Below are 23,572 nucleotides of genomic sequence, written 5' to 3'. Positions count from 1 at the left end.
TGTTTTCAGTCATCTTTGCATCCCTAATATCCCAGAAGCACTGTGAAGCACAGTTAGCTCACTGAAATGGCATGTAGATGCTTTCATGGCCAACAGTCACCCGGCTCCCAGCCGAAAATGAGTCTCATCCCTTTACCAGCAGCCCTGTGTTGGTTTACATCAGTCAGACTGTTAAAATAAATGACCATGTTAGGACTACGACAGATCTTCCAGGTGTTTTATAGTTTCCCTTCATGGCAAGAATCATATTAAATCCCCTTGCAAGCCTCTCGTCTGGTGAAACGATTTAATACTTCTGTCTGACCTGGCATGTTAAGACTGGTTATTCAGAAGATAATCTGTATTTGTAAATGTCAGCCAGACGTACTCTACATTCACTATGAGTCAGTTCTTCTGCTAGTCACTCTTCTTCACTGTTAGCAGCTGTTTTGGGCGACAGAGCAACTAACCAGACTGACTGATTTATAAAGTTGTGGTTTGTGGTTCCAGAGCTGGATTCCACTTTCACTTTGCAAAAATGTTCCTGGACACTTGGGATTGGTTGCAGACTTTCATAACCCAGAATGTGTCTGTAGGTTTCTTGATTGACAGCTTGTTTGAGACTTTTATTATTAATCTAGTTTATCCGTTTGACACTAGCATTGGCTAAACACCAAACTCTCCCTTTGCAGTCCACCGGCTCTCCCCCCAAAGAAGCGCCAGTCGGCACCGTCACCCACAAGGATTGCTGTGGTTGCGCCGATGAGTCGTACCACAAGTGGATCAAGTCTTCCTATTGGTATCTGTCGACAGGTGAGATTTTGGTGCTCCCTTGGCACTCCTACTTATGCTCCTCATGTGGGCCTTAAATGAAAGTGTTGTGTCTCGAAGTCTTTTCCCCCAAAATTGTATCTTGAGGTTAACTGTTCTTAATTTCACCTAAAGGAGTATGAGGCAGATGCCTTACAAAGGCGTTTTTCAGGAGGTAGTCAGTCCTATGGAGGGGAATCGCCACGACTGTCCCCATGTGGCAGCATCGGGATATTGAGCAAGTCAGATGAACAGCTGTCCTCTTTGGAGCAGGACAGTGGACAGTGCTCTCGTAACACCAGCTGTGAGACTCTAGGTGAGTGTTTAAATAATTATTGGGGAAGCTACTTTGAAACAGTAGCTTGTCTGGCTACACACCTCAAGAGTGGTTTAAATATATTGATGGTGTTTTATCTTGTCCCCTTGTTTACCCAGACACGGCAGAGAGCTACGACCCCGACTATGACTTCCTGCATCAGGACCTGTCTAGCATCGATCAGATCCCTTCTGCACACACGGGGGGTTGTCTGAGCCCTCTCCCTGAGTCTCACCACGAATCATCCTCTTCCCCTGTTCAGTTTCAGTCGATACCACCCGCTCTCCCGAAGAAGGAACGGCGAACCCCTCAGCCTCCGGTGGAACGACTGTACTCTCAATATGACAACGTTCCAGATGAAGACATGCAGACCCCACCCTTCCCCCTCTTCCCTTCGATGCCACCCTCAAGCCCTGGAGTATTCATGGGAAACTTCGGCCCTGCTGAGAACACACAGATCCCTCAGAGCCCTCCACCCCTGCCGGAGAAGAAGAGTCGGCATAGTGAGTATGAGGAATTCAAATGTGTTGTTTGGAGGGTAGAAAATTACTGGGTTAGAAAGACTTGTCTAGTCGGAACCGATAGCTTTGTGGAAGTGCTCTTGACATGTAGCGTAGATGTGTCCGGGATTGTGGTCTTTTACCAATTACGTCCCCTTCTACACTCGCATTTCGCTTCCTGTCAATTCTCTATACTGTCCTGTTCAAAACAAATTCAAAAACATAAAAAAAAATATATAAATTTAAAAAAAAATAGAAAGGCTTGTGTACATGTTCTTAATTGTAGTTTATATCTCTCAATTCTGACTTTTTTTTCCTCAGAATTGTGAGATATAAACTTGCAATTGCGAGTTACAAAGTCCGAATTGTGAGACAGAAACTCGCAATACTAAAAAATTTTGGAATTACAAGGTATAAACTTGAAATTCTGACTTTTTTTATGCAATTGCAAGTTTATGTCTCACAATTCTGACTTTTTTCTCAGAATTTGCCAGATTTAGATATAAATATAAATTTAGATATAAATTTTAGAATTGTGAATTGACTTTTTCTCAGAATTGGACTTTAGAACTCGCAATTGTGTTTATATTTCAAAATTTTGACTTTATAAATCGCAACTGTCAGTTTATATCTCGCAATTTTGAGAAAAAAAGTAATGTAAATATTGTAAATGAAAAAATATTTGAATTGAATTTGAATATTTGAATTTCAGTCACAATAGATATTTTCTTATGTGTTGTGATGTACAGTGGGTACGGAAAATATTCAGACCCCCTTTAAATTTTTCACTTTGTTATATTGCAGCCATTTGCTAAAATCATTTAAGTTAATTTTTTTTCCTCATTAATGTACACACAGCACCCCATATTGACAGAAAAACACAGAATTGTTGACATTTTTGCAGATTTATTAAAAAAGAAAAAATGAAATATCACATGGTCCTCAGTATTTAGTAGAAGCACCCTTTTGATCTAATACAGCCAGTCTTTTTGGGAAAGATGCAACAAGTTTTTCACACCTGGATTTGGGGATCCTCTGCCATTCCTCCTTGCAGATCCTCTCCAGTTCTGTCAGGTTGGATGGTAAACGTTGGTGGACAGCCATTTTTAGGTCTCTCCAGAGATGCTCAATTGGGTTTAAGTCAGGGCTCTGGCTGGGCCATTCAAGAACAGTCATGGAGTTGTTGTGAAGCCACTCCTTCGTTATTTTAGCTGTGTGCTTAGGGTCATTGTCTGCTTTCTGCTTCCGTCGGGCCACTCTGCCATAAAGCCCCGACTGGTGGAGGGCTGCAGTGATGGTTGACTTTCTACAACTTTCTCCCATCTCCCGACTGCATCTCTGGAGCTCAGACACAGTGATCTTTGGGTTCTTCTTTACCTCTCTCACCAAGGCTCTTCTCCCCAGATAGCTCAGTTTGGCCGGACGGCCAGCTCTAGGAAGGGTTCTGGTCATCCCAAATGTCTTCCATTTAAGGATTATGGAGGCCACTGTGCTCTTAGGAACCTTAAGTGCAGCAGAAATTTTTTTGTAACCTTGGCCAGATCTGTGCCTTGCTCTTCAGGCAGTTCCTTTGACCTCATGATTCTCATTTGCTCTGACATGCACTGTGAGCTGTAAGGTCTTATATAGACAGGTGTGTGGCTTTCCTAATCAAGTCCAATCAGTATAATCAAACACAGCTGGACTCAAATGAAGGTGTAGAACCATCTCAAGGATGATCAGAAGAAATGGACAGCACCTGAGTTAAATATATGAGTGTCACAGCAAAGGGTCTGAATACTTAGGACCATGTGATATTTCAGTTTTTCTTTTTTAATAAATCTGCAAAAAATGTCAACAATTCTGTGTTTTTCTGTCAATATGGGGTGCTGTGTGTACATTAATGAGGAAAAAAATGAACTTAAATGATTTTAGCAAATGGCTGCAATATAACAAAGAGTGAAAAATTTAAGGGGGTCTGAATACTTTCCGTACCCACTGTACATCCAAGTGAAACAGATTATTGAAAAAAAAATGTAGGGCGGGGTCTTGGTCCTATCTATCAGTTATTGATTGGATGGAGGCGGATATGAATGCAAGCTTGCAGTCAGTTGTAAGAAAGGGGCGGGTTTATAACAAATTGATTGGTGAAGTCCTACATGCGTCACCAGAAAGAAATTATTAGGTCAATAAAAGATAGAAAAGATTAACCAAATGCACAGTTGAATCGTTCACATTAAGACAAGTAACATAGATTTAGAAAATGAAGTGAAATTTCTTTTCATGCCGAGCATTTTCAAGTACTACGACCAAACAAGTAGTTTGAGCCCTGGCTTTTCTGTTTGTCTTCAGACTAAGCTGTTTTCACAGTTCACTAATTCCTTGTGTAATGTGTGCAATGTATGACGCAGTATGGCAAAGCCCGTTTTTCACTAGTTTTTCTCTGTAAAGCCCCTCAGTGTTGGGTAGGGGTTGGGAAACAGTGATGTCACCTTTAGTGTGAGGTCAGATGGAATAATGCCTTTGTTGGAGAAATCTCTAGCTGAATACAGTTCAAGGCCTCACCCAAGCCGGCAGGAAATGAGCTCTTGCTAAAAGACTCTTGTTTGGAGGGGAGGGGTTTTTGAATCATGTCATAATCCGCACATGAACCATGTGACTTTACAGAAGAGTTTATGTGAGGCCACAGAAAGGATGCTGAGCTGTTTTTCCCTTTTAAAATTTATTTGAATTACAGTGAATTTGTGTTTAAGCCTTTTGGTAATTGTCATATTCCATCTAGGACATGCACCTACTATGTATTAAAAAATATTGCTTTTTGTTCTAAAAACAAAAATGATATACATATTTGATCAATACAAATATAAATAAATAGATGTAAAAATAAATTAATATTAAAGTAGCATTAGTATAGTAATATTACTATTAATCAAATACTAAAAATAAAAATATATTTTATTATATGTCAAAAGTTTGGGGTCAGTAAGATTTATTAAAGTTCTGAAAGAAGTCTCTTATGCTCACCAAGGGTGAATTTATTTGATCAAAAGTACAGTAAAAACAGTAATATCAATTTTAAATAACTGTTTTCTATGTAAATATATTTTAAAATGTAATTTATTCCTGTCACATGATCCTTCAGAAATCATTCTAATATGCTGAGTCTTAATTTGACTTAATTTTGCTAATACATGCATATGCCAACTGTTTTATACAGATTCATTCTATTTATTATCAGAATATTGATAATCATCAGTATTCATTTACTTAATGCTTGCAATATGGCCAAATTCCAATTAATTTTAGAATAAACAGAATAGAATGCTGAACACGCACCATGAATGACTTGTGAAGTAAAGTGTGAAGTGTCACACTCTCTCAGTCTCAGCCTTTCACAGTTTCAGAGCCTCTTGGAATCCTAACCTTTGCCCTATTAATGCACGAGCTAGCGTTTAGCACCTGCCGGGCCTGCGTGTTCATTTAACCTATTTACTTTTTATTTTTTATACCCGCAGTTCTGAAGTACATGCAGTTTATGGAGGACTATTCTGAGCCGCTGCCTTCCGTTTTCTACCAGACGCCACAGAGTGAAAGCATTTATGAGCAGCGCAATAGGAAGCGCTTTCAGGAAGTGTATGGCCTCAGTGACTCCTTCAGCAGCAGCGATGAGACCCTCCCTCCTCCAGCACTGCCACCCAAACAGAGACAACTGGTGAGAGCTAGATCACTGCCGTCAGTGCTGCGCCCACACACGCTGTACACACTTTCTGTCTGTCTCATTCTCACCCTCTCTAGATGTTGATGCAATGTTTTCCTTCCTACTGACAGTCACCATTAATCACAATGGTAGCAGTATTATATTTCCCACAGTGTCAGAGTGTACTTGTATTAAGTTGCTTATGGCACAGTATTCATTCTCTGTTGGTCTAAGTGAAGTTCGAGTGTTGCTTTAGGCGATCAGCATCATCTATTTCCTCATTGTGTGTTGCGTGAACATGTCTGATGTTTATTCAGCTAAAGCCTGAGAGGAACAACTCAAATGTGGTAACTTCCTTTAAATCTTGCTTGATTCCTAGCTGTGTGTAGCACCTGCCGCTCTACATATCCTTTTTCAACGTTCCAACGTTAGAAACAAGCGACTGAAGTTTATTTTTAACAAGGTCCCTGGTCTGTTTTGTGGCACATTTCAGAACAGAAACTAGTTTTGTTTTTTGATCCAGTAATGCAGTTTTGCAAAGAGACTGTTTTTGAAGGATAGTACATTTTCATGTCTAATAAATGATGAAATATATATAGGACCGAGCGGAAAATCTGAAAACTTGAAACATGAGCGAGACAGAGGCAGCAAGACACACTGTATTAAATTTACATGTAAAGATGGAATTTACATAGAAGTCTTGAAGGCGCAACAGCAATGTTTGTTTAATTCAAGGGTTAGAGAATGGGCATGACTGTCTTGTTGCAATTTTTTTTAAATTAAGTTTATATTGTTACGTTCCCCTACCTGTCTAGGGGTCCGGAGGGGAGTAACAAAGGAAAAAGCATAAATAAACAAGTAATGAAGAAAAGAAAAGGCGAGAACACACTTCAATCCACTGTCCCAGAGAGAAGATGACACCAGATAATATATATCAAAGAAAGTATTCTATTTACCAAAAAAGAAAATAAGACATAACAGGATAATGCGGAGAAATGGCTCAGGGAGAGCAAGGCCTAAAATAACAAACAAAACAGTCCACTAACTAATTTAGGTAGGAGTTTTAACTAACCTAAGAAGGGACAAGCAAAAGCATATAAACAACATAAACTTCCCTCAACTCCCTTACTGTACAAAAACATGGACAAAAGCAATATTAAAAGAAAAAGGCACTCTCCCCCTACAGCTTCCCTCGTAGTAGTAACAAACAAACAAGTTAAAAGGAACACAATAACTTTATTTAACTTAATTATACACACACACACACACACACACACACACACACACACACACACACATAATATACATACACACATATTAGGGGTGTAACGGTACCCAAACATGACTGTTCGGTATGTACCTCAATTAACAACAGAGTTGTTAATTGAGGTACTATTACTATTACAACTATTAGATTCAGTTGCTATTTATTTTTAGATAAAATAATCAATAATTAAAAAATATGTATATTGCACAAAAGGCAGGTTTTGCATTAACTTCTAAATCTTTTTAATTTTTGAAATATAATCATTACACAGTTACTGTCTTAACTTGTTTTCATGACAAATTTACTTAAACATATACTAAATAATTAAGACATTACTAACAGGTAAAGTAAATATAATGAATATATAATCTAATATAGTGCATAAATTTAGTGAAATGCTCCCCTATAGAGTTCATTTCTCTAGTGAACTAACATGCTGTGGACACTAAATGACTTTCCTGAGGTAAATGTAGTGCTACATGAGATATTATTCTCAAGCTGTTTTGTTGATGTCTTTCCATGGTGGAAACACCGGTTGAGAGATTACATGCATATCGGCTGCATTCCAGTTCGTTTTTTTTATGCCCTTCCCTTGCTAACTTCCCTCAGTCTCGTTGACTCGGATGTACGGTACTGCTTACGTTGCACGACTGCGCAATACTGGCAGAACTCGTGCAATGGGCTTAATTGGAACGTCCTAAGCCCTTGATCACTTTGAATCTGCTATGGAGTTAAATTATTTATTTACATTTTTTTCCCTTATGCAGCATTCTATATGTATACAGGTGTGTTTGGGTTATTTTAGATATTTAAAAAAAAGATTAATATATCATAGAGTTTGTGGTGGTGTAAATTATACCTGATATGGGGTGACGTCACAATCGTGTTGCATTGTGGTATATGGAGCTGCCTGAGGTGTACATATGAAGTAGACTCGTTCCCTGTCCATATAAACTCCCATTGTCCACTTCACGAAGTGGAACGCACTTCAAAATGGCGGCAGGGATTCCCCGAGGGGAAGTGCTTAGGGAAGTTTGCGAGTGCTTGTCTAAACGTGGAGTGGAACGCAGCCATCTAGATCATCTTTTTCCTTATGTGGCGGTTAGCAAACAGCATTGCATTACCTTGTGCGCCCCCTTCTGGATTGGCGTGTGGATCACCTGTGACTGACTATATTTGTTGTCTAACTGCATGAACTGAACCGTGACGGCCGTATCGCATGGGATGTATAGTACCGTTACACCGCTAATACCCCCTAATACATATATAATATATATATATATACATATACAGTATACATATATAATATACAGTATATAATATATTCATGTCTTTAAACAGGAAACGGCTTCCAAGTTGCCTTTCAAAGCAAGGAAAGCAGCTGTTTTAATGTTTTGTGCTATTCTTGCTTTTGTTCTCATTCTTGTCTTACTAACCCATCTACCTCATTTCATTTGACTCGGTTTCCACTGTTTTTTCTCTCATTCCATGTGACTGAGCAGAAGGATTCACCAAGGTGTGTTGCTTAGAGCTTTGAGCTCAGGTATAAAGTAACCTTAAGTGTTGGTAGCTATATTATGCACAAGTCTAGCCATTTATTTATGCTTTTATTCTCAGTAATTTCCTGTTTTTGTTCCCACACTCTGATTAGCAAGCACAAGCAGTTACCAGGCAAAAAGTAGAAGCCTTTGTCTCTCAATATTTTACACTTTCACAGTTCAATTCTTTCACATAACGTTGCTCTTTCCTGCTGCACTGTAGACTTTTAGTCTGAGTAGATGAAAAGATAGGGCTTTAATGTCTTAGGTCTTGTCTCATTTTCACAAACCATATTTTAAAAACATTTCATTTGCACCACATTTAATATTTCGCCTACTCTGACTAAGGTCTAGTTCTCCATTCAGCTCACATCTGCTCAGAAATCTACATTGTGCATGAATCTCTGGCCTTTTTTCCCTTCCTTCCTCCACTCTTCTCTTCCCTCTTAGGCTTCCTCACACTCTGCGTCTCCTTCCTCCTCCTCTTCCTCCTCTCTGTCATGTCAGCTGCAGCAGTGTGCATCCGGGCCTGGGCCTGGTGAGACAGAAACCGCTCTCAGCCTTTCCGCATCTAACTCCTCTCTGACCCGCCAGGGCTCCCTGCCTGTCGCTACGGTGAGTAGCGGATGCCTTTCGCTGGCCTCTAACATGTTTTCCTTGTCTTTTTGTAACTAATAAAGCCTTTAATATCTTCTTCAAAGCATAATATTAAAGAAACCACAATGCAAGAATAGTGTTGACGTTTTAGGTAAGTTTAGGTTTTAGGAACCAGTCGTAGAGGTTTAATTCTATGGCACAGCCTTGCAAGCACTGCAATTATGATTTTGTAGTTTTTCAATTCATCGTCACCTGCTGAGAAGTAGCACAAACATGCAAGCGCTGCTGATTGTCTAATTATTGACTCTGTGTAGGTGTGTGTGCCTGCGGCTACAAGAGGAAACATGTTCATAATAGCTCACATGAATCACAGGTGCTGTAGCCTGTAGGCAACGAATAGTTCACAGCCTCAATTAATGGTGGCACTGCCTCGTTAGGGTTCAGTAATTTTTTTAGCCTTCAGTGGCGGTGATCTAAAGATCTGAAGAGTCAAAGGCACGTACCACACGGGGGTCCTGCAACTGTGACCTGCTGAAAAGCTCAGGTTAAACACGCATCATCCCGCAGGGACTCGTCGGGTTCCCTGCTGTTAGGTGACTGAGCTCAGCTGCCTGTTATGATGTTATGTCTGCTGTGCTGTATGCTCTGACTAAGTCTACTGATTGACAGGGAGCTCGTTTCAATGCCTCTTATTGGAAAAGTAACTAGTAAATATACACTGTAAACCTGAACAGTACTACTAACTTATAAAGATTGAGTACGCTGCAATTAAAGTCTATTAAATCACTGATGCAACTTAAAACAATTACATTTTCTGAACGAGGAGTTTAGGTTTATTTTTGTGTAGCTCAACATTTTTGAGTAAACCCTTATACTTAAAATTATTGTTTTTAAGTTTACTGAGCGATATAAAGTGACGTCATCTATGTCACGTCGTTACCGACGTTATCAAAAGAATCCATTCAATATTAAACTGAGTTGCAGCAGATTTCAAGTTCCCAGCATGCTTTGCGTCAGACTTTGTAAGGGAGAATAGATGTTGAAACTGAGTTATTTTGTGTGTTTTTGCACAAGATTAATGCAGGGGATGATGTGTTAATGTTTAATGTTCTATTATTTTGGCATTTAAATGTGTTTCTGTGATGTTGAAGTTTTGTAGTGTTACCATCGTGGTGAAGAGTAGTGCCTGTGGTTAGGTCAGGAATGGGCTGCGAAACTTTAAGGTTATAAATACTGCATGTTGATTAACAGTTCATGCAAGTAAATAGTGATAGTCTCTTTGATAGTTACACTAGTGCATGCTGGTGCCCTGTTGCTAACTAACACTTAACTGTAAAGATTAGTTAAGATTAAACCTGAATCATTTTTGGTTCCAAATTTTTATCAATTTTACTGGTAGTCCACTGTATGAAGAATTTTTGGGTATAATATGTCTCAGTTTACTTTATTTTGCTATCCTCACTTACATAAATGAACTATAGTGTCCTGCACCCACTAGTAAAAATATATCAAAAAAATGTCTGAATAATATTTGGTTTGACTGTATATATGGGGTGGCAATGATTCAATGGATCAGTCATGAGATTTAATATTTTATTAATTTTATTAATTTTATTTTGTTTTATTAATGCTATGTTTTATTTTTTATATAATTATAGATTATTATTATTAATTTTATTTAATTTATTTTTTATTATTTAAATCATATGACAATATTATAATGACTTACAATTAGAATAATACTACCCAATATGTTTTAATTCATGATACAAAATACAATGATTATTTTAATATAATTATAGGTTATTATTAATTTTAATTTATTTGTTATTATTTAAATCATGACAATGTTATAATGACTATTACAATTAGAATAATTCTACCCAATATGTTTTCATTCATGACACAAAATACAATTATAAAAATATTAATAATAATTAAAAAAAAACACAAAGTACTTTGCATGATAACAGATAAAAAATACCATAATTAATATAATATACAGTACGATTAAAGGTAAAACCCACAATAGATGCAAAAGATGAAACCCATCATAACAAAATAATATAAAATTAATATACATAAAATGCATTACAAATAATGGAAAACTAAGTAATAATAAAAAAAAACTTAATACATAGAATGCTTCAGAAAAGTCATTGCTAAAGTAAAATGATTTTTAGCATGCGTTTAAAATATTTTCACTCATAAAAATCCACCGTATCAAAAAATAATAATGAACAACTTCTACAATAATCAAATTGAAGTAAACAGAATCAAATTGAATTTAAATGGAAACAAACTAAATAAAATTGTAATCTGCACCAAATAACACCAAGAGAAAACATATACTCCCCTTATTACATTAGTCGACTCAACACTGGAAGTGTGCAGCTTGTTGTGACAGGAAGCTGGGCTGCTCTACTCAAGTGTCTGACGTCAATACACTTGTAATAAAGGGAGCAATGTTGATTATAATGGTAGCAATAGAGTTTTATTGCATGATAAATTTTGCTTGCTACCAGTTTAGACACTGTGTTAGGATAATAAACTATATTATTTGGTGGTAGAATTGTTTATTGTGTAGTAATGAATAAATGTGATTTTGTATTGAACATTTGATGTCTTCAACTTCATGTAGTAATATCACTGTAATGCACAGCCTCTTGCCAAGTTTCCAGGCACTGGTCATGCATTGCTTTGCTACCAAGTGTCCTTCGATTTCAGGCCCACCAAAGCAATAGTGGCTCACTCTGACAGTTTATTTCAGCTGTTCTTCAGCCTTGTGAGCATCAGCTCCCAACCACACCTTTACTCTGATGCCTGCCAATGCTTGTGCTGTCCTCCCTCTTGTTTTCCTATAGAGCGAAAGTGCTAATGATGAAGGTGGGGAGGGTGAATACGTCAATCTGTATTCATCCAACCAAGCCAATGGAGATGTGACTCTCTCCAATGGAGTAAGTAACAGCATGTCAGCGGTTGCAGCCGACATGCCGGTGCCCTCATGCTGCGCTTGTGCTGTTTGTGACTGTAGTGCTTGGCTTTGCATCATGCGACTGGTTAATTGTAAATTTTGCTTAACACTGGCTGCCGAGACCGACACAAGTGTCCAAAAGCAACAAAAAAGAAATCTCTTGCATGTTAAGCTCAGTTTTGTCTTAACCAGCTGTGACTATCAGTATTGTTGCACAACATATTCTGTCAAGCTGTGCTGTGAGGCCCCGCCCACAGTAAAATTCCACTGTTTCAAAATCCTGCTAGATATTATATGTCGAGTATGTATTTTTGTGACCGTGCAAGATTGTACATGCAGTGTGGACAAAAACAAAACTTTGGCAAAAAAAAGAGTTTTAGTTTTTAGATGACTTTGTTAGCACACATTGTTGTGAAATCAACTTGCTCTAATAGAATTCAAGAACTGAAAAGAGGAATTGTTGATTTGATGATTTTGTGCTTTTCAAAAATAAAACCTGCAATTGAAGATGTACTTTATTAAACCTCTTGACAGATCAAGTATTAAAGTACCAATGTTACAGTCACATCAGCATTATATTTGTGCAAAATGTAATTTGACATTGGCCTGGAATTATGGCGTGACTAAAAAAATCGAGAATATGTAAACATTTAAAAAAAAATTACACCAAAGCTATAAAAGCCAAATTTTCAGCATTCTTTGAATAAAGTGGGAATGAATTAATGAATGAAAATGAAAGAAAGAAAAATCATTAATTGGTGAAACAATAGGTAATTGCAGTGCAATATTTTGGTGTTTGCATATATATATATATATATATATATATATATATATATATATATATAATCTTTGTAGATAAAAAAAAATGTCATGTAAGTACATTTTCTATTTTCTTCAGTTATGATTTGTGATCAACAGCTTAGCACAAATGATTGATCTAACCTCATGCCTGATTATCACATCATATATATATATATAAAACTACATTTCAAATGTTTTGGGTCAGTAATGTTAAAAAAAAAAAATAATACTTGTATTCAGCAAGGATGCATTAAGTTGATCAAAAACGACAGTAAAGACTTTTACATTGTTTCAGAAAATTTCTGTTTCAAATAAATGCTGTTCTTTTAAACTTTACATTCATCAAAGATAAGCAGCATGACTGGTTTTAACATTAACATTAATAATAAGAAATGTTTCTTAAGCACCAAATCAGCATATTAGAATGATTTCTGAAGGATCATGTGACACTGAAGACTAGAGTAATGGTGCTGAAAATTCAGCAAATTTAAAAAAAATTAAATATTTTAAAATATATTCAAATAGACAACAATTATTTTAAATTGTAATAGTATTTTACAATATTATTGTTTTTGAATTTTTGTTTAAATAATTGTAGTCTTTGTGAGCATAAGACATGAAAAAAATCTTACTGACCCCAAACTTTTAAGCGGTAGTGTATAAAGTTATTGAGTGATAGTGACTTCACTATATTTTAATGTGTGATCAATATGCCCCAATCTTGTGTGGAATGTTTTGTGAAATGCAGAACTATTGCCTTGTGCTCTTCTCTTTATTTTACATCTTATTAAGATGTAAAACTCACCTGTCCTGTTCTGATGGAGCACTTTGACTTTTAACGTTTTTGTTTGTACCCTGTTCTTGTATCGATGCAGTAATAGTGATATTTTTTTTGTTATTCCCAGGACTCTTCTTGTGGTGCTGATGACTCACTCCAGGACTCGGCGTCAGAGCACAGTAAAGATCCAGCCGACAGAGAGGGGTAACATTCATTGCTTTAGTTTAAAGGAATACTTCAGCCCAAAACCTTGTCTCCTCTCTCTTTTGTTGTTCATCTTTTGAAACAATTTCAAAGATTAAAATGTTTGGGATATTAGCATTTTTCTCTCTCACCAGAAAAATGCAATTGCCTTCCATGTTTTGGATTTTTTTTATTACCTATCTTCTCCACAGCTGGAAGCAGAAGTGTGTGGACTCAGAGTTGACCTCAGAAGAGTTGGATGAGCTCTCTCTGATGGACCATGATGAGATAATGTCTCGCTTGACACTAAAGCAAGAGGTAAAACTTACGTGTAAGGTGTTGCGTGTACTGTACGTGTACAGAAATCCCAAGTTTTAGAAGTTTATATCTTGATTTACATTGGTTGTAATGATAGTTGAGTATTAGTGTGCTCTCTGCTGCCCTCTGCCTATGACTAAAAGCCTCTGCAGTGCTGCTGTGGTGAATCCCAGCGTTAAAGTGCATGTGAAATACTATTGTTCATGCTGCAAGGTCAGATCTACTGCAGAGAGCATTCAGTAGATAAGTGGTCTACTCATACTCATAAGACAGGAAATGTATGACTCTAATGAGCTGGCTTGCTTTATCTTGTTCCAGTCTTTGAACACAAGAACATGCCTTGAAATGAAACAACCTGACATCTCAACATGTGTCTAATTGGGGTCAGTCGACCCTAATTATATAGGGCGTCCTAAAGTCCAACTGGTCACTGAACCACTGACTAGTAGATTTTGAAAATATCATTTTGCACATCCCTCCAAAAAGTTATATTTAGGAGCTGATTGCATGAAAAGCTCTAACTTTGACCTGCTTGTTGAAAACCGCATAATCCTAATCTGTGTTTCCCAGAACGATGACGGCCCAGATGTCAGAGCTGGATCAGGCGATATTTTATTAGTTCATGCCACCGAAACAGATCGCAAAGGTAAGAATAATCCCTTCTAATCTGGGGGAGTCAGTTATTTTGTTCAATATTTATTTATACAACAGCAAATGTGTTAAACTAGGGGATTCAAAATGTAGCTTTTTAATGACCGTTCAAAGGTTTGGTGTCAGTAAGACAAAAAAACCCCAAAAAACCTCCTTTTATTTAGGTACAACGCTTTAAATTGATCAACAGTGACAGTAAAGACTTTTATAATGTTACAAAAGATTTTGATCTTTTGAACTTTCTATTTATCAAGTAATCTTGAAAAAAGTAAGTTTCCACCAAACTTTTAAGGAGCACAACTGTTTTCAACATTGATTATAATGAGAAATGTTTACTGAGCGGCAAATCAGCATATTAAAATGATTTCTGAAGGATCATGTGACACTGAAGACTCAGCTTTGCCATCACAGGAATAAATTACATTTTAAAAAATATTAAAATAGAAAACATTTATTTTAAATTTTATAATTTTTCACACTTTTCTCTGTAGTGCATTTTTATTTATTTACTCTAATTCACATTCCCAAATCTTGACCAGTAATTATTATTAAATAAATGTATCTTATGTTCTCTTTCATAGATCGAGTTTTATACTGTGAAGCTTTCTTGACCACGTACCGAACATTTCTAACCCCAGAGGACCTCATTAAAAAGCTCCGCTATAGATATCCTTTCTGGTGGTGGTAAATCTTTAAATCTTTGCATTCCTAAACTTTTTATGCTCTAAACTTCTTTTTTGCCCTTAACTCTGAACACATATACCAGATTTGCTCTCAGCTCTGACATCATCAAACAACGAGCTAGTAAAAACACCTTCTTTGTGCTGGTGCGCGTCGTGGACGAGCTTTGGTGAGCTGGAACACAATTGTGGGACATCAGATACACAACTGAGAGACCACATTATATAAATATCTGAAAGCACTGATGCAGTTACTCCACACTATTTACTTACTTACTTGTAGGCCAAAGTTATGTGACAAGAAACTACATAAATGTAAACATCTGCCAAAAAATTCAGCAAACATAAACATTTCGAATGTTGTGCTTTCATCTCCAAATAAATTGAGCCCCATAAGCTAGAAGTTATTTACTGTTTCATGTGTGGAAGTTGCTAGTGACTTATGAAAGTGTTGTTGTTGCTCATGAAGCATTACTTGAATAAAGACCCTTTTTTGTGTGTCATCAGTTTTGTAGAGCTGACAGAAGACATCTTGAAGCAGCTCATGGAGCTTGTGTTCAGTCTGCTGTGTAACGGAGAGCTCACCCTGGCCCGGGTTCTGCGCAAGAACATCCTAGATAAAGTCCAACAGAAGAAGTTCGTGCAGTACACTAATTCCCTCAAAACGCTGGCTGCACGAGGTGTGGCTGCCAGGTAATGCTCGCCTAAATCATGTTTCTTCAGTGTTTCTTTTTTTTTTTTTTTACTGATAGAGTGAATTTAATCAATTTTGACTGTTTATTTCCAGGCCCGGCACTCTGCATGACTTTCGTAGTCATGAGATCGCAGACCAGCTGACTCTTCTTGATGCGGAGCTGTTTTATAAGATAGAGGTACAGCTTCTCTAAAGTCATTCATCACACTTCCTACCTTTAAAGATTTGAGAGATTTCCAACATTTTTTTTTTATGTCTATCTGCAGATCCCAGAGGTGCTACTTTGGGCAAAGGAACAGAACGAGGAAAAGAGCCCCAATCTGACCCAGTTTACAGAGCACTTCAATAACATGTCATACTGGTATGATGCTCTGATTCTCAAGATAGCATAAAACCATCAACGTTTAAAAAAAGAAAAGGCCACGTTCACACAGTAACAGGATATGGTTAAGTCCAGTTACGTTCACACACAGTTTTGTGTTCTATGTGCGACTCAAATGCTCCGCACAAATAAAAAAGCTGCCGTCAGTTAATGAAGATTTGACGGATGAACTCACGGCTCGATTGGACTCTTGTCGGGTCAAATGTGATAAGACTTTTCTGTGTCATGAACGTTTGATGTTACTTTGGTCACTGTCGCTATGGTTATTGGTAAGGAATACAGGCTTAACTCCCATTGCACGTTCATACAGACAGTATTCAAGACGTTACTCTTAAGTTCCTGTGCGAACGGGACATTTTGAGACTCACGCCTGTAAGTAAATGTGGTTGTCAACTGACAGTGTGAACGTAGCCTAAGCACTGGTGTCAAAAGTATTCACATTCAATACTCAAGTAGAAGTATAGATACTAGGGTTTAAAAATACTTCTGTAGAAGTTGAAGTATCAACTCAAGCTTTTTACTCAAGTAAAAGTGTAAAAGTACTGGTTTCAAAACTACTTAAAGTATAAAAGTAAAAGTAATGTAAGGAAAAAAATGCCATTAAGGACAAAAGCTTAGGCCGCGCTACAGGGGTCTATTGTGCACTCCACCTCCTCAAAATGTCATCAATAACATTTATTGGAATGTAAATGTACATCCAAGCTTAACTGCAGGAATCTGTGAGGGCAACGGAAAGAAAAATGCGGGTAGTTTTGGTGTACCCAGGGCAGGCTTAGTAACAATCAGGGCTTGACATTAACACCCGCCAACCCGCCAAATGCGGGTAGATTTCAGCTGTTTCAGTTCACACCGCACCGACAAACACCAACAAACTCGTCTCTTGGAGTTTGTTGGATAGGTGTGATAACCCTGTTGGCGTTGGTTGGAGTCTGTTTTTACCAGACTGAACATGTTTAATCTGCATTTGTTTGGTCGTCTGAGCATCCAACAAACGGCAACAATCATGGCCGCCATATTGAAGGGTCGTTCCAAACCGAAGTGTTCAAAACTGGCCACTTTAAAGGGCCCTTCGGAATGAAGGATTTCGAAGGGTACAACTGATGGACACTTCGGGCCCCCATGATCCTTTGCACAGGGAAGTTGTTTGTCATCACAGAATGGGTACAGGAGGCTCAGAGTTCGATTTTACCTATAAATGAATGTATAGTATTTTTCTATAGGCTACTACTGTAATATTTATACGAGTTAGATTTAGTACATTATTATGGTCAAAACGACACTGTACTTCAAAAAAATACTTTACAGCTTTATCAGTCCATTCAAATGTTTCAAATACATAGACACAATATACATTATGGTGCGATAAACCAAAAATAAATAAATATATAGGCCTAAACTAACGTTAAACAAAGGGCGCAGCTTGCGCTATCTATCCCCCTTGACTGTCTCGTTAAGATGACGCAGAAGTGCGTTCTAAAAAAGGAGTATTTTTGACCCCTACACCCTTCATCCCTTCGAAGCTCTCCCTCCGGAGGGTAAACCCTTTGAAGGGATTAGGGCACAGGGATGAGCCCTTCCGAATGGAACGCAGGGCCTGACGTAATCTAACCTGGCCACGAACCGTTGCCATGACGATGAGACAAGTCCCTGGCAAAGACAGCTGTTTGATCGCGCCCGCGCCTCACGCACACACAACAAAGCACTGGAAACGTGACATCGCAGCTTGTTCGTTATAAAAAATAAAATACAGTTTAAAAAAAACAAACATATAAAATGTACAATAGTTCGTAGTGCAATCCGTGCCATTCAGCAAGAGCACTGCTCCACTTCACCGAAAGAGAGAGGTATAACACCATGAGAGCAACGCAGGTTTACCTTCAGTTTCGTTTTAAATTAATTCGTTTAGGCATGTTTAGCTACATGGTTGTATATGACTATGGGTCATATAAATAAAAAGGGTCGCGCTCAAAAAAAAAAAAAAAAAAAAAAAAGATTAAAAACCAGTGTATACGCTAATTTATTCAAACGTCTCTCTACCGAACTACCTAGCATAATTTGCAGAGGACGAAGAGAAAACAGCCGTTTGATAGCCTAAATGAGCCAGTAGTAGAGAAATAATAACTTTTAATAAATAATCTTTTTTGAGTAACGACCCCCAACACTGTCGTCCTTGCTGGAGTGTGACGTGATTTGTGTCATGTGCAGGTGTGATGGATCACGTACAAACCAATAGGGTGTCAGAATGGTATAGCCTATGTTTATTCTCATCCAACCACAATCAAATTCACTCTATCCGGATGGTGCGATTTATCTGGATAGTTGTTTTTTTTTTCAAGCCGGAATGAAAACAAGCTGAAATGAAATAGGAGTAACGAGGCTATTTTTAAAATGTAAGGAGTAGAAAGTACAGATAATTGCGTGAAAATGTAAGGAGTAGAAGTAAAAAGTTGTCTGAAAAATAATTACTCCAGTAAAGTATAGATACCCGAAATTTCTACTTAAGTAAGGTAACGAAGTATTTGTACTTCGTTACTTGACACCTCTGAGCCTAAGTGAAAACTAGTCTTATAAAATCAAACTTTTGGCCTTGCAGCATAAAATCTGGTCCATATTACAGCTTATTCTGTGAAAACTGCCCATTTAGACAATGTTTGTATTGTATATTTGTTTTTCTAAAAATTAATTGGTCACTGCAGGACCATTTAACATGAACTAGTGAAGGCGAATAAAGTGGTGAATAAGAAATGGTGAACACTTACTTAAATGATACACGATTCCTTGATTGATTAATAAAAATTTTTACCTAAAATCTTATGCTGATGGAGAAAAAAATTTTTTATGGGCATGTTAATGAGTATACAGTACATTATGTATTTTTAATCTCTCTTTTTAAGGGTTCGGTCCTTAATAATCCAGCAGGAGAAAGCCCAGGATCGGGAAAAACTTCTTCTAAAGTTCATCAAAATTATGAAGGTACAAACAAATTTTATTTTTCCAAACTGAATCAAATGATTTATTAGCTTGATTTCTATTAAAAAAAACTTTGACCTGTGTCCCTTTGTATTCTAGCACTTAAGAAAACTCAATAACTTCAACTCCTACTTGGCAATATTATCAGCGTTGGATTCAGCGCCTATCAGAAGACTGGAATGGCAGAAGCAAACGTCAGAGGTAAATCACATCCATGCATCCCTGTTTCTGTGTTATTTTGGTTCTCAGCCGATCGTCATAGTACCTTATGTTATCTCCACAGGGTTTGGAGGAATATTGCACTTTAATTGACAGTTCTTCCTCCTTCCGGGCGTATAGAGCAGCTTTGGCGGATGTGGAGCCTCCATGTATACCGTATCTGTAAGGACATGTTAAGCATTTAAAGTTACCATGAAATGGAAGTTGCGATAGTCTTTTTCTTTCCTTATTGGGATATATGTCAGTTTGAAATGGCTTCCTGAACAAGAAAAAATGTAGGGCGGGACTTGATTTTGTCTATCTGGAATTGATTGGATGGTTGTGGTTTGCTGTTGGTCAATCTCATGTGAGTGACAGGTTGTCCCGCCCTCGCACCAGTGAACACATCGTTGCAATTTTTAAAAAATATTGAATTTTTAAAAAATAATGATGTGCACAGATAAATCATTTATAGTAAATTCTGCAATATTCCACAAAAATGTCAATTTAGATTTCATGGTGACTTTAAAGAAAAAATACACATTTTATATTGTAATTCAGATGTAATATTTTGTGTATGACTTCCCTATTTTTCCACAAAATACAGAGGTCTCATCCTCCAGGACTTAACTTTTGTGCATCTTGGGAATCCTGACCTCATCGATGGAAAGATAAACTTTTCCAAACGCTGGCAGCAGTTCAATATCCTGGACACTATGAGGCGCTTCCAGCAAGTGTGAGTACTTGGACAACATGAAACATCATTCGTAATCCATTTAACTTCCATAATCGGAGTGAAAACAAAATATTTAACAAGTAAAGGAGTAGATTTTTAGGGGTTTAAGCGCGTAATTGTTAAAATTTCCAAGGATCAGCATTCTTCCCTAAAAGTGATCGCGCAGACCAAACCGTAAGTCGTAGAGACTTGAAGCTTTGAGGGCTGATAGTACTCACACCCCCTACTACATCTGATTATTATCAAAAAAGGTTGAAATTTAAATTCACAGGCTCTTAGGGCAGCCAAAACGTTCGGAGTGGGCGGAGCCACTTTTACTAAAATGGCTATAACTCGTGAATGGAATGAGGTATTTTCACCAAACTCTGCACACATGTGTAAGAGCTCATTCTGTGGTTGTGTGAAAAAAAAGAATATGGCGATTGGCCACTTGGTGGCGCTATAACATGGGGGGGGGAGGGCTATAACTACGCAACCCGAAAAAATTTTCACGTGCATAAAGGATTGTATATCATGCTATTTTTTCGCGCATGCCCACAAAATTCCGTACCACATGGTAGAACTCCTTATCCTGAACAACTTGGCCTCTAGGACCTCCGCTTTCAATCGAATCATTCGTTAAATATTGGAGATTATTTCAAAAACCTACTTTTGCGAACTAGTCCTAGGTTTTTGGCTCAACCTCGATAACTGTTAAAAAGCTTTGTAAACCATATATTTCCTATTGTAAATTGCTTGTATTGGCTGTAAACGGTCTTTTCCATCTATGATCGAGATGGTTACAGGCTTGCTAAAAATGTTAAAAAAACGCTCTTAAAGGCCTTAAAGGTGCTAAAGAGGATCTTTTCGTCGACTGAGAAACCAAAGACTTGTCAGTGAGTTTTTGAAATGAGCGCATGTGTAAGAACAGCCCCCCTCCTTCACAGCTCATTCGAGGGAACGCTCCCAAAACTCGTACACGAGTGTTTGTTTACCACCGGCATTCGCTGTGTCGTGTTAGTGGATTCATTATATCGGACTCACCGCAGGTAACTCATAATCTGCAGTTGTTACTCCTGTCTCCTGACAAAAACATTGCATGCGGCGCCTGTAGAGTGTGGAAAGTTACTGGAGCGCGCAGCCGCGCTCGTCTCTCACAAGGAACGTCATGGCAGTGATTGACAAGCCAGAGGGCCAATCCGCGCACGTCTTTCACAAGGAACGTCACAGCAGTGATTGACAAGCCAGAGGGCCAGTCGTTTACACGATGATCGCGTAAACGATTGGCTGATGTTTTTAAGGCACTACCTCGTGCACAGATGATGTATATTAATATTATTCCTTTCAGTGCACCTAATAAATAGTCTTTTATCAGTTAGGAAAGACAGTTTCAAGTAATATTGCAAAAATGTATAAAACAAAACATCCTCTTTAGCACCTTTAATGCCCACCAACCCCCGATAATTGCTGCTTGCAGCTGTATTATCTATTGGAAATGTATTGGATCGTGAAAAACATGGCTATGGCATTATTGGTTCTTGACGTTAACCAACAATAATAGATGTCTCCTCATTAAGATGGGATAGAAGAAAGCTTTTTAGATGAAATGCTTCAAATGAAGCATTTTGTGTGACTTGTACTTCTCTTTCTTCCAGGCACTATGACCTCAAACACAACGTCGACATTGTCTCCTTCTTCAACGACTTCAGTGACCATCTAGCTGAGGAGGCATTGTGGGAGCTTTCTTTGAAGATCAAGCCTCGCAACATCACTCGCCGGAAAACAGAACGAGAGGAAAAGACATAGCTCGCTCGGCTAGACGAACAAACTGCTTTTAAAAGCCACCCTCCTCCGAAGTTGCAAGACACAGCAATCAGAAGTTACTGTAATGGCAGCTACGAGACTGTAAACGATACTGTATTTCTGTTACAGTTTACAGAAACTTTTTTTTAAAACGATTAGATTTTATTTTGTATTTGCACTGCGTCTGACCCTGTGTGTAAATTTGAATGCCGAGCGCAAAGACGGAAAACGTGACTCTGATACATGAGATTATGGGGTTTGCGGTTGTAACCTGGGATTTACGGTGATATTCCGGTACGGTCTCCCCATCTGGATGTTTGCAGTGCAATCTGGAAAAACAACTGCAAACTAATACCGTGATGCCTCAACGGGCACTTTGGATGTTGAAGTTCCTTGAAGACTGATATTTTTATTTATTTATTTTGTATGTAACAAATGCACATAGAGACTCTTTAGATTTAGGGGGATTGCTGTATGTTTAGCTGCTGGATTGAACAGCTTTAAGCATATATGATAATAGGTCATGATGAGGACACACAGCCACAGTTATTAATAGCACTATCAGGATTTTGTTGCTTATTCTGCTAGATTAACAGTATCTTGCTGAATTTAAAAAAAAATTAAGTTCCTGACTTTTCTTACTGAAATTCTTCAAACAGGAGTGTGCCAGTTTTAATGTGCATCGAGTTGAAATAACAACTACATTGCCATATTCTGTTTATATTAAATTCATACTTCTCATTACAGCAATTCAAGGCCTATTTAAAATCAGTTGTCTTCCAATTACAATTAATTGCTAATAATCAGGGAAACTCACTGTTTTGTTAAACTTGCTTGTTATTTATTTGTATATATGTGTGCGTAGATTAACAATATGCTTTTTATTACAAGATCATCAGCATCACTTTTTTGCCAGTGTGGTTGTTGAAAGAAAGATTTTAGGAGTTGTGTTACAACAAGTTGTGTTTGTATGGTACATTTCAATATTTCAATATTTTTCACTTTGCACAACAGTACTGTACAAAATAACCATATTTCTGTAGATATCCCAGAGCCATTGCAGTGATCAAAGACCTACTATATCAAGTGCTTGAAGCTGTTCATGAAGTAGTGTCAATGTGATTTATTTTATATAATGCAGTTTTCCTTTTGTTTTTAAAAAGGATTTTACATGGACATTTGCAGAGAGATTACTCTGTTGTTGTGAGATGTGATGAAATGTGCACTTTTAAGTTGATTGTGGGAAACAAAGATTAAAAGCTGTTTGGTAGCAGTTTGAAGTGGACATACATATGAGCCTGAACCCCTTCAACATCGCTTACGGCAGGAACCTGTTCATACCTGCAAATTGGACTGAAGTTGGTTTCAAAATTCCAAAGACCCCAGACCACATATCACCACTGTTTGAACATTATGTTGATGATGATGATGATTCAGTTGCATATAAAACACAACTGACATGTACCTCTGTACACATAACCCTGTGAAACCTGGTAAAATAATATACATATCATCAGTGTCTTTGTTGTGTTTGTGTGGGATCCATTGTTCTGGTTTGGGGGCTGCATAGAATTTAAAATTTTTTTTTTAAAAAGATGTGCGTGAATAAAGATAAGTTTGCATTTAAAGGGTTAGTTTACCCAAAAATGAAAATAATGTCATTAATTACTCACCCTCATGTCGTTCTACACCCATAAGACCTTTGTTCATCTTCAGAACACAAATTAAGATATTTTTGATGA

At 37.6% G+C, this 23,572-nt stretch overlaps 1 protein-coding gene across 6 annotated transcripts in view; it reads left to right on the top strand.

Moving 5' to 3' along the window:
* The window catches only part of rapgef1a (Rap guanine nucleotide exchange factor (GEF) 1a), a 32,117-nt gene extending 8,774 nt beyond the window's left edge, over positions 1-23,343 (top strand). For 2 of the 6 annotated variants that reach the window (XM_048209005.1, XM_048209004.1), the window contains exons 7-25: positions 672-792; positions 925-1,105; positions 1,225-1,608; positions 5,100-5,296; positions 8,537-8,701; positions 11,548-11,640; positions 13,364-13,440; positions 13,632-13,737; positions 14,308-14,383; positions 14,970-15,054; positions 15,146-15,238; positions 15,576-15,761; positions 15,856-15,940; positions 16,029-16,123; positions 19,039-19,117; positions 19,214-19,315; positions 19,398-19,495; positions 19,920-20,048; positions 21,683-23,343. In XM_048209005.1, coding sequence (XP_048064962.1) covers positions 672-792; positions 925-1,105; positions 1,225-1,608; positions 5,100-5,296; positions 8,537-8,701; positions 11,548-11,640; positions 13,364-13,440; positions 13,632-13,737; positions 14,308-14,383; positions 14,970-15,054; positions 15,146-15,238; positions 15,576-15,761; positions 15,856-15,940; positions 16,029-16,123; positions 19,039-19,117; positions 19,214-19,315; positions 19,398-19,495; positions 19,920-20,048; positions 21,683-21,833 — 2,503 coding nt within the window. In that variant the 3' untranslated portion in view covers positions 21,834-23,343. The remainder of the gene's footprint in view (positions 1-671; positions 793-924; positions 1,106-1,224; positions 1,609-5,099; positions 5,297-8,536; positions 8,702-11,547; positions 11,641-13,363; positions 13,441-13,631; positions 13,738-14,307; positions 14,384-14,969; positions 15,055-15,145; positions 15,239-15,575; positions 15,762-15,855; positions 15,941-16,028; positions 16,124-19,038; positions 19,118-19,213; positions 19,316-19,397; positions 19,496-19,919; positions 20,049-21,682) is intronic. The other 4 variants (XM_048209009.1, XM_048209007.1, XM_048209006.1 and 1 more) reach the window with 3 other exon arrangements.
* Positions 23,344-23,572: the final 229 nt, after the last annotated feature.

Source organism: Megalobrama amblycephala, linkage group LG12, assembly GCF_018812025.1.
Source record: "Megalobrama amblycephala isolate DHTTF-2021 linkage group LG12, ASM1881202v1, whole genome shotgun sequence".
In the NCBI taxonomy this organism is placed as follows: Eukaryota; Metazoa; Chordata; class Actinopteri; order Cypriniformes; family Xenocyprididae; genus Megalobrama; species Megalobrama amblycephala.
The sequence above is the reverse complement of the archived record's forward strand: the minus strand, read 5'-3'. Positions and strand labels throughout refer to the sequence as shown.